The sequence below is a fragment of the Scleropages formosus genome, chromosome 12 (genome assembly GCF_900964775.1).
Source record: "Scleropages formosus chromosome 12, fSclFor1.1, whole genome shotgun sequence".
NCBI lineage: Eukaryota > Metazoa > Chordata > Actinopteri > Osteoglossiformes > Osteoglossidae > Scleropages > Scleropages formosus.
Window position 1 is genome coordinate 8,204,295 of NC_041817.1, and position 11,564 is coordinate 8,215,858.

Genomic DNA, 11,564 nt, shown 5'->3' on the forward strand with positions numbered 1-11,564 from the left:
ACTTGGGGTGCCTTGCGGCGGTCTGGCGTCCCGTTCTGGGTGTGTTCCCACCCCCTCCGGCCTTACGCCCTGTGTTGCCGGGTAGGCTCCGGTTCCCCGCGACCCCGTCTGGGACAAGCGGTTCAAAAGTGTGTGTGTGTATTTTTTTTCCGACGGTGCAGAACAGCTGCTCTTGTGCAGTTAAATTCTGAATCAAAACTTTTTTCCCCACCAAGCTTTTCTTTTTTTCCAGACTGCAAGTTACCATGTCACATGTCTGTACCTGAATGAAACCCAGTTTTAGTTTTTTCTTCCGAAGAACAGATCATTCTGACAGTCTAACACTGGATTTAGTGAGTGGATATTAAATACTTAAAGTAGTATGTTATGTATTTCTTTTCACTACTAATGTTATGAGTTGGTATTATCATAATGCAGATTGTAGTTTCAGATTGTTTTTTTTTTTTGGCAGTGTAGCAAGTAGCGCATGTACCTCACAGTGCCAGGATGGTGTGGTATGGCATGGGTTTGATCACCATTCAGCTTGTGTTGGGTTTGTATATTCTCCACTTTTGTGTGGGTTTTCTCTTGGTGCCCTAATTTTTTCCTACAGTCCAAAGACATGTGTTTCGGGTGGATAATTGCCTGTGTGTGTGTGTGTGTGTGTGTGTGTGTGTGTGTGTGTGTGTGTGTGTGTGTGTGAGAGAGAGACAGCTCTGTGATGGACTGGTCTTGTTTCCAGGGTATACCCTGCCTAGTCTAGCACACTATATTTCCAGGATAGACTCCAAAGCACCACAACGTGCCTAGAACAAGCGGTTACTGAAAGTTGTTGAAACGCTGGAATTTTATAATTTGGCAGTATGTTACAGCAAGTTCATCAGCAAGATAAACTAAACAAAGAAATATAAAAAATAAATATCAGTTTAATATACAACTGCAGTTATTTTTTTACAGTGTTTAAAATTCATGAAATATATGTAAGTATTTTTGACAATTTCGTAACTGTTTATATCAAGCCAGTTGCTGTGTTTTTCACTCACAGAAGCTGTAAAAAAGGGAGTGTTGCATTGCCTCCTGACTCAAAAAAAGGTCTTTTCATGGTATTACATCACAACGGGAAATATAAATGATATGTAAGATACAAATTAGTATGCATAAGTTTTAGAACACATTTAAATATTTACAGTATAAAATTAGCTGTTTTAAGGTTTCCCTTTTGTAATTTTATAACACCAAGTAATTATGTTGTCCATGTGCCAAAAATGTATTTTTTGCTCGTCTTTTTTGTCAACATAGTAGAAACACTGTAAGTACAAATAAGAGGTGCGGCTGACTTTAGAGTTTGGTTATGGCTGATTATGTTAAGTACTGAGTCAGTTTGCTGCAGCAGAATGATCTGACTCCCGAACCCATGCTTGCTCAGTGCTTCTGCTTCGTCTGTTGCACATTGGCCCTCTCTGTTGTGAGACGGAATGTGGAATGGCCACAGCCTGGCCATTCTACACTGTATTTGTGCTGTATGGAGGTATATCACGTGGGTAAAGTAATTTGTCAGTTCATAGTGTGTGGATGCTGACATTGTGGAGACTGTGTCTTAGATCATGCCGTTATCTTGCTGCTTTGGCTGACTGGTTACCAGCTGGGGGGCGGCCCATCTCAGAATCTTCGAAGCTCATGTTGGTGTAAACATGCGTCTTGTCACTCTCTGCCTCCTGAGCTGTCGTCACCGCCTTCTGCTGTTCCAGCAACACAGCCGTGTTCAGTCCTGGCCCTGAGGTGAGAGGGTTTGCAGTTAGAAAAAAGAGCTGTTCAGGATGTGCTGCTCCACTCTCCCTGTGGTACTGTACCCCACTACCTGAATGCATGTTCCTGAGGAGTTTCACACTGCAGCGCACATGGAAATTCCTGTTGTTGCAATCTACAAGTTATGGTATTAGTTTAAATTTTTTGACATATTTCAGAAAGTGCAGAAGAGATCTGCAGTAGTGAATGACATGTGGACACTCAGGGTTCAAGCTAATTTTAATACGAATTGCTTCAGTGAAACGTGAAAATTGAAAAGGGGCAAACTGGAAGAAATATTTGTAAGGTAATTTAGGTGAATTGTTGCTATGCTGAAAGCTAAAATAAAAATAAGTGAACAACAAATGCACGTGTGTGTGTGTGTGTGTGTGTGTGTGTGTGAGTGAGGCTGTTCTCACCGAAGAAGCTGAGCAGTACAGGAAGGAAAACAAGGCCGTGCACCAGACCCAGCAGTGTGATGACGAGGTTCAGGCGGAAGAAGAATATTTGGATGAGCTGCGCTTTGGCAAATGCCAGCACCACGATGCCGGGCAGGTTTGTCATAGCCACTCCTGCAAACACCTATGATAGACCCAGGAACTCCTGTTCAGTCGAAGATCACTGAAGCAGTACAGCCACCACTTTTAAAGCAAAGTCTGTCCTTTTGCTAGCGCTTTTCTTTAAAAAACTTTGGGCTGTTTTCTGCTAAGCACATAATTAATTTTTCCCTTTGAGCGGCGAGAAAGGGAAAGGTGTGTGTTCTCAGCGATTCCCTCACCGCACTGCCCATGTTGGCTGTGGCCTCCTTGGCTCTCTCCACATGTGTGGGACAGGTGCTAAGAGCAAAGGAGCGAGTCAGGTGGGACACGAACTCCACTGAGATGCCCACGGCCTGTAAGGACACCAAGTACAAAAAGCATTAGCCTACAGCCTCACCTGCTACTGTCTAAGCATGTGTTCATGTTTATGTACTGTTTGCTTCGCTGACAAAATGCTTATTACACAAAAGGCTGCCCATTTTGCATGCCATGTGAGTGTGTTGGCAAGGCATTATTGTCAGCAGTGTAAGAAAGTGTTTGTAGAAGGTTCGAATGTTGACGAGCAGCTGACCGTGACGAGGTTGATGAGGGATACGGCGTTGTAGTCGATGCCCCACAGTGTCATAACCCCCACAGTGTCCACTGTGATCATGACAATGGTTAACAGGTTGAGCAGGCCTGAGCGCACATCCATGCCCAACAGGATGCAGCAGACCACAAAGGTTGGCACCAGGCACACGGCGATGTTGAAGAGGCCCTCGGGCACGATGGTAAGGTACTGCTCGTAGAACAGGTAAGTCACCCTGTTGGAAGGAAGCAGACTTGCATAGTAGTGGTGAGCAGGGGCAGGTGCCGGGTGGGCACTGGCGCAAGAACGGGTTTCTAAATATTGACTCCACGCAGTTTGCAATAAGACTTTTCATTTCATTGCCCAATTACCCCCATTTATTCAGCTTCTTCTTGAAACGTCGTCGTCGGAGAGAAGTGTAGGGGGAAGGAGAGCAGCATACGTACGTGTAAGGGAAAACTTCAAAGTCCGACGCGGTGCCGTTAACCTCGCGCATGCTGCGGGTGATGTTGGCCGCTAACTGCCGCGCCGCCCTCAGGGCCTCTGTGTATTCCTGGGAGTTTTTGAGTGGCGTGTGGTAGGCCATGAACCGTGATGCTGTGGAAGGGAGGAGCAAACAGTCCAAATCAGATCCTAACATGAAGTTTGGGGACACATTCTCGCTGTCATATCGGCGAGGGAAGGGGCAGCTTTTTCTCATTACAGTTAAGTACCTGCTGTCCCCACCCCATTCACTGCATATGTCTTTCATTAATTTCTGACACATTAAACACTGCAAATACTGTATGACTGAAATTTATAAAGCATACTTTGTCTCTGCTGATAATCTTTTATGCTGACTAGTTGAATTTTAATTATGCAGTGCTGTACAGAACAAAGCCATTCCATGCTGTTGCTTTATTTATCACTTAGATGAAAAAAATAATCTTGCCTATGATTTCTCCGTTCGTGTCTCTCACCACAGCTTTGTCATAGGCTCCCAGGCCCCTGTCAGTGAAGGCAAGGAGATTTCCTTCAACACCCACGAATCCTGAGAATGTTGGTTGGTAACCAGTGAAAGTTATTTCAAGAGCCGACAATGAACACAGAACCTCAGTACTTTGTACTAGTCAAGGGATTCCAGGAAGTTAAATGGAAATTGTAAGGATGTGTCTACTGGAGGGCAAAGTTATCCACAGCTTTGTAGTACCCTGTTTGAGGGCAAGGAATGAAATTTCCGGAAGTACAAAGAAATTGTAGATCTGTTGTTTTGTGGCACATAGTGAGGGCCTTAACAGTGCCACTCACGTTGCCTGTGACATTATGGCACAGTCATCCTTGAAAATAAGTAATTTCTTGAGAATCTTGTGGGTTACCATATGGTTTCCTAGCTGTTTCATGCTCTCTTACCCTTTGGGGCACTCCAAGTCTGGCACGTTGTCCAGGAAGATGGGCAGGTACTTGTTAAACTGGTCAACCGTGGGCCTTAGGGTAACATTGATGGTGGCACGAACGCAGTTTATCATGCACTTGTTGTAGGCTGCAGTCACAGTGGGCAGATCCCATTGGTAACAAGTCATGACAGTTTATTCCATTGCAGATGAAAATGTTTTACAGAGGAAAAAAAACACATCTAGCATAGAAGTCATAATGGAATAATACTTAACCTTGGTAGAACAAAAGCAAAGTTGGGGTAAGTTTAATTTTTATCTTATGTTCTAGTGGTATCATTGCTTGTCAGTACTGCTACACAGTCCAGTAAGATGCTTTATGTTGTTTGTCTATGAGGAATTTTAAATGGTAGGCATGTGCTAACATTTCTTTGCGCATTGCTCTGAGATATTATAAATTTATGATACATACGCTCAGAGGCAGGGCAAAACTCCCCTATATCGAGGCCAGAAGTGTACAGTCGACAGCATCGAGAGCCAGGGTTGAGCCAGTCGATGAAGTCATCCACCCAGGAGGAAGCTGGAATAGCCAGGAAGGACCTGAGAATATCAGCGAATAGAAACGGCTTTTGTAGTGCTTACTGGAAAACCTCCTTTGCACCACTACATGAGCGCTACATTAAATTCCTGGTTTAAAAAGGCAGGCTTGAAAAATGCATGGATCAGTGTGCAGAAAATCCTGATGAAGGTCTTTGTGTCGAGTTCAAGTCCTTACTTGTCTGGGTACTCTGTGGCATACTGTATCTTCTGGGTGAGTGAGAAGGGGTCGCAGCCCACGCTGGAGCACACAGCATCCATGCCCTCTGTCGTCGAGAAGTTAAAGCCCCGGGTGGTGATGAAATATGTGGGCACGCCTACTTCAAAATACATATTCAGATATTTGAAGTATTCCAGCATGTAGGAATCCTGTGGCAGAGGGAGAAATGTCAGATATGGGAACTGACATTGGGAATGATTACAATGTTCAAGTCTGATCACAGTGAAATGAAAAAACTGTTCTCATTGACAGGTAGGGCTATAACAGCAAGGCTGCAGTAAGATCGTTTGGATACTAAAGTGACAAGAATCACCGTGGGCAATGCCAACTCCTGATCCAAACCAACAGTCACGTGGAACATCAGGAAGATTGAGGCACAGAACATGAAGAGGAACACTACAACCTAGGGGAGAATACAAAGAGTTGACAATAACCACAGTGCCCCTCAGATTTGTACTCCGATTAAGGACACCAACAAAAGCAACTTTTAACATGTGTGGTAGCGTACCACAATGATCCTAGTGACAGGTTTCAGCAACACCGGGGCGTAGTAACGCTTCATGAAAGGCAGCAGGAAGCCCTGACTGGGTTTGGAGGGCCGGGGTGTGGACACAGTCACACACAATGCCAGGTCACAACGATTGCGGTCCTGCCGCTGGGCATCCAGTGACAGCACGGCCACAAAGGCTGTCATCTGCAGCAGGAAGTCCATCACCACAGCAAGGGCTGCATAAAGAGCGAAGGACTTGACGGCCGGCATGCTGCTAAGTGCCCCTGAAATGACATATGGACACCATCACTGGCCTGCTTAATTTTTACAGTACTTCCATGTAGATAGTAGTCTAAACTGTCAGTGGTGTCACAGGTACAGGTGTTCAGTCTTCCTGATCCTCAGAGGCTGCTGCCCACATAAGCTTTAACAAAATGCCAGAAAGACGGGACCACCGGGGAGACTCATAAATAAGCCTATACTTTGTGATGCATGGAGAAGGAACTAACCAAGGAAGAAACAGATGGATTCTGAGAGGCTGCAAAGGAGCATGCTGGGAGCAACTCTGCCAAGGACTCGACCAATGTGCTCCTCTCTGGTCTCCCCAGGCCTCCGCTTGTCCCTCTGTATGGGATGGAAACGACCATCCTTATCATGTTCCAGGTAATTACTATGAATGCCTCTTCATGTATTAATAATAGCATTGATAATGTTTTTGCTTTATAGGAAGTATTTTAGCACTGTAAGTCACTTTGGTGAAAAGCTAAATGAATATATAAATGTATATAAGTCTCAGACAAAATAAATGACAATCAGAGTTACACAGAGAAATGGAATCATGAAGATTGTTGACCTGGTATTCCAGAACAAATATGAAAATGTTGTCTGCTCCGACGGCCAGCACCAGGAATGGTACCACCTGCAGGATGACTAGTGAGGAGGAAATGCCGATCCAGGCATAAAATCCCATGGAAGCCAAGACTGAGCATCCAACCACTAAAATCCCACCCAGACCAACCAGGATTTTAGAGTCCACCTGAAAAAGATTGTCCCAGATTAGCTATCCGTTCCAAGTCTGAATTGACTAAATTGCCTCTACAGAAAACATTCCCTCCAATTCATGACCTGAAAACCAACACATGTGGCTGTAGCTACAGCACTGACAGTAAAACAGTACTGGGTCAAAACTCTTCAAACAATCCACCTCCTGAAAATTCGATCAAGAACACATTTAAATAGGTACGTTTAATGGAAAATGGCACAGTAACATTAATATCTCCCCAAATAGCTGTTATATCAGCTGAGACTACTAACACATGAATGACATATGGGAAACAATGAACTGAATACAGTCACCTTTAGGAATGGCTGCTTATGAACAGCTGTAAAGTCTGTCACCCTGTGGGACTCGAGGGTGGCTGGCCTGTGAATGCCGAAGAGTCTGAGAACTTACCAATATGCGTTTAAAGGAGGAATATTCGCCCAGTGCGACAGCGATGTACACGAAGATCACAGCATAGCTGATCATGAAGATTGGAATGTCCTCCGCTGTCGTCCGGTTAATCTCATCCTCGAGGGACCGCTGGGTAGTGCCAAACAGACAGCGTGAGAACGCCGTGTATCTTCAGGGTTTACGTTTATTAAAAGAAGGAAAATTCATGGCAACATGTTTATAGTAATATACTATAGTGTAGTTCCTTTTTCTATAAAACGTATTATAGGACTTAATAAACATCCTGCCTTACTTCTGCCATGTAAGCAAATGTGAAATTGGTGGCTGGGTTCTTCTGGTACTCTGCCACAATGTCTAAAAACATTTGTTCCCATTTCTCCACAAGTTTGAACTTGACGCTGTCCCGGGGGTAGTTGTTCAGAGAGAAGGTCAGTATCAGTGCCTCTGCCATGGTGTAGTCCTCATCTTGGGAGTGGATACATGTGAGAGGGGAGGCTGGTCAGTTTAAATGCATTGATCTCATATGTGCTTTATAGAGCCTTTAATCTGGGAAATGAAATAAAAATGTCCAGCCGTGTATTGCCGAGAGGTGTTAAAATTATGACGGGACTAGGCTTTCTGCCTCTTGGTGTGCTCAAGGCCATTGTGAAAGCAAGAAATTACAGATTTAATAATGAAATTGCAGAGGAAATCATGAGAGAAACAAAGAAAGGAAACACCTTACTTTCATAACCTCCCACTGCCAAGAATGGGAAGACGGGACCACCGTACTCGGACATGCAGCTCAAGCCAAGGTCTGTCATGTCTTTGAAAGACAGCGGAGAGCTGCGGAGAACAGCAGTTTCACGTGAGATCCTGAAGATAACGGCGACAATCGCGGATGGTGCCGCTGAGCTCAGCCTTTGCTCATTATTAACCCAACTCTGCTGTTTTTGAAAGCAATGCGAATAAATGCATTAGAGTGCATTCTTAGAGTCACTTGCAGTTACTGTGAAAGTATGCTCTACGAATTTTCCGCTGTAATTATTTTAAGGATACATGTGTGCGTTCTTCCATATTAATCCATAGCATTTCTTCCTTCACCTGACACCTTACTCCAAAGCAACTAACAGTTTTAAACTTACAGTGCTTTACCTGTTTATATAGTTTGGCCATTTTTACTGTTCCAATTTAGGGTAAGGACCTTGGCTGAAGTTTCTACAGCATGAGCTGGGATTCAAACCTTGGTCCTTTGAGCCCAAAGGCAGCAACACTAACTACGATGGTACTTCCTGCTTTTTGCTGTCGCAGCTCACTCTTCCAACCCCAACCATGTGATATTTAAAGTTAATATTAAAATTTTGGTTTTACATACACGCAAAGTTTTCCACCATTCATGCTTTTTAAAAGCCACAGAGGCCCGAAAGTCACTGATACATACTTTATGCAGTAGATGAAATGATCCCTCCAGTCGACTTCCTTGGTCACCCCCAGTTTTGTCATGTTCACTTTGGCATTCAGGTTTTCCACACTGTTTTGGAAGTACTGTGGCAGGCTGTTGACCGCACAGTCTGACAGCGATGGATTTTTGGGGTTGAGGGGAGCGAAGCAGATGTCCTTCAAGGTGACAGTGCGGTTTAGGTCATCGGACCAAAACTCAATGGCCTGGATCCTGGTCTGTAGCTCCAGCAGCTGCAGGATCAGGTCTTTTGTGATTATGCCACTGAAGTTGTACATGCCAAAGAGTAGGGAGTCATAAAAGTGGCCTGGGTAGCCCGGTGCTGTGAGGATCAGCTGGTTTGTGCGGAAGAAAGGCTCAAAGTATTCGTCATGGAAGTCTTTCTCTTGTCTGGCACGGCTGTCGGGTGCAGACCAGAGCTCCACGGGGTCGGTGGTCAGCTCAATGTACATTAGGCCAACTGCAAAGACCACAACCACCACTGCGGAAGCCAGAAGTGTTTTCAGAGGGTGTGTGGCCATTAGGGTACCCCATTTCTGGAACAGGGATCCCAGGAACTCTTGTGTGGCAAGGCTGTTCCTGTCAGTACAAGTCACATCTTTAGGCTCCATGAGTTCCTGACTTAAATCATTGCCATTTTTGTCTTTAACTTTATTTCTAGACTTAAAGTAGTGGTCTGAGGTTCTTAGCAGCAGGAAGCAAACGAAGAAGAGAAGTAGTGAACAGAAGATAGACAGACACACCGCCAGGAGACCATCTATGTGGCCTATTTTGAAGGGCTGGGGTGGGGAAGTGGGGGGAGGAATAAAGGGGCACATTTCTTTGCAGTCCTGGCAGGAGCAGGGCTCGTTGCCTGTGCTTGAGGTTTCGTTGCATCCTGGCACTTTCCCATTATAGGGCACGATGCCTGACGGTACAGGTGCACCTGGTGGGATGAGTCGAAAGTCAATGTCCAGGGGTGCCAGGCCATTGCTGGAGTCCCCCTGGAAGTCATACCAGCGCTGGGGGGTACACAGAGTGGCTGCGTAAAGGCCACACATGGTGGCGATAGCAAATCCTCCAGTGACCGGGACTCGTACGTTCCGACAGGACCTGAACGCTGCATCGGCAAACGTTGTCGAGATGTAGGCCTGGTAGGCCGTCACGGCATCCTTTTCCAGCCCAGTAGTGTTGACCTTGATGGTGCGTGTGACATTGACCACCAGGCTTTGGTTGGAGCTGCAGGTTGTGACACAGTGCAGGTGAGCAAAGTTCTCCGCACAGGAGGGACACCGGATCAGGACAGCCTTGGACAAACTCAGGCTCTTCTCCAGGGATATGAGCTGACCTAATGAACAGCAGGCGAAGGTTTTGCCCTCCCCTTGGTCCAGCATTGGACATACAGACTTCAGCTTCAGGTAATGGATTTTGTCCAAAAGCCTTGCTGTGCTGTAGTTCAGACAGGGAATGGTGGGAGTGATCAGGCTACCAGTCACATCAGGATTAATGCCACATTCTTCATAAAATGTGCAGAACCCTGGTTCGTGCTGAGCTTCTGAAATGATCTGTGGACGTAAGACCGTGCCGTGAGTACTCAAACGCAACAGAATTGTATTTCTGCATGTCAAGTCAACGATATGGGTTCAGTTCGAAGTCTGCAATCTGGTTTTCAGCACTGTCTTCTGTTTGACGAGTTCTGGGTTTATCCCCTGCACAGGACCATATACATGTGATATAAGTGAAACAGTTACTCTGCTGCTAATCTAAGTCATATAATTATGTGATAATGTATCTTATGTGCTATAAAAACAGTGCAATGCTGTTTTAGCTTCTGGTTCATGTTAGATTCATTTCCGAATTGATGGGAAACTTCAGAATTTCCCATCCCAAGATGCAGACACACAAAGCGGTTCCACTTCAAATCACCGTAATGCACTAATATCCCCAGGAGAACAGTGAGAGCTGATAGAAGAATCAAAATGTGGATTGGGGTTGGTATTTGTGAAGGCTAAATTCAAAATAATCAGACTCTATTATTCTAAAAATAATAAAATATTATTTTGTGTGTGTGTGTGTATTTTCCACTTATCTCACATTTACCGAAAGTAACTTTCACCGATATTTATACAACTTAAAAAACAATATCTGAAATTCTTTAAATGCTTTAATATACTTTTAATATTCTGAAGGATATTATAGCAGCTGGCAGGTGACGACCATCAGGTGAAGACTGCTTGGTGTGTTTAAGCACGAGGATTTAAAAAATCAGCGCCGTTTCACTGGACCGGACCCACAATTCAGTTACGCTTCAGTCCTACTGGATCGTAGCTCTGCTTTCCGAATGACAATCGACAAAACGCGTCTGTACTGTTGTGTCATTTGCCATCTCTCCAATTCATTTCAATGATGAGAAGTTATAGCAACTTACCAGACAGGCAAGAAAGGAGAGAAAGGTGAGCGTTCGAATCATTGCTTCTCAGTTATAGTCCCTTGATGTTTGAGAGGAAGCTGTCAAACAGCCTTACTGGAGTGTGTCTGGTCCCGGGGCGGCCAAGGGAACCGCACAGGTGTCTGCATCCACAGTTACTCCTGAATGAGAGATGTGCGGGAAATGAAGACGAGGACCAATGATATTGATGCCAGGTCTTTCTTATCTGGCCTGATGGAGGGAATACCAATGGCCATGTTCAAAATCTGCATATCCTGTGGAATGATTAACCTGCTGGAAAGCTCCCTTCTCCTGCCAGTTTCACAGGAGTAAAGAGCACGGACGTTCCCGGGACGGTGCTGACTCACGAATGTCACTCTCGGTTTTCGGGGCTCTTGCATTCACTATTCACTCCCCACTCTGGGGGAGGGGAGAGGAGTCTTGTCCCCTAGCTGTGCTGACACCCTTACACATCATACCACACTAATAAGTTCATTTCGGGTGAGATGCATCAACTTTGCTTCGTGCTGTATAATATTTTCTTGCCTTGATTTATGAAACTATGAATAAAGTGCTCCCTCAAACAATCTATGCAGCATCTCTCCTGCTTTACCTGCAATTTTTTAAACGTCTTTTTACAATTATTTTATGTCTCCAGTTTAAGCGGTTGTCACACAACATTCCATCGACACTTGTTTTTCAATTGATACATGCGTTT

At 44.9% G+C, this 11,564-nt stretch overlaps 1 protein-coding gene and 1 long non-coding RNA gene across 2 annotated transcripts; one reads left to right on the plus strand and one right to left on the minus strand.

Annotated features, from left to right (window-relative positions):
* Positions 1–711: 711 nt before the first annotated feature.
* On the minus strand, positions 712–10,993 carry npc1l1 (NPC1-like 1). Its single transcript, XM_018762554.2, has 18 exons — positions 10,847–10,993; positions 8,422–9,983; positions 7,726–7,826; positions 7,294–7,466; positions 7,002–7,130; positions 6,402–6,584; positions 6,058–6,172; positions 5,567–5,832; positions 5,372–5,461; positions 5,017–5,207; positions 4,714–4,841; positions 4,261–4,390; positions 3,803–3,858; positions 3,318–3,468; positions 2,875–3,106; positions 2,543–2,656; positions 2,184–2,346; positions 712–1,753 (listed from the first exon to the last, which is right to left on the minus strand). Exons 1-18 carry the CDS (start codon positions 10,886–10,888, stop codon positions 1,590–1,592), a joined length of 3,990 nt encoding a protein of 1,329 aa, XP_018618070.1. The 5' UTR covers positions 10,889–10,993; the 3' UTR covers positions 712–1,589.
* LOC108940399 (uncharacterized) lies at positions 3,535–5,380 on the plus strand. Its single transcript, XR_001966561.1, has 3 exons — positions 3,535–3,575; positions 3,836–3,913; positions 5,311–5,380. It is a non-coding gene; the product is annotated as an uncharacterized LOC108940399 (long non-coding RNA).
* Positions 10,994–11,564: the final 571 nt, after the last annotated feature.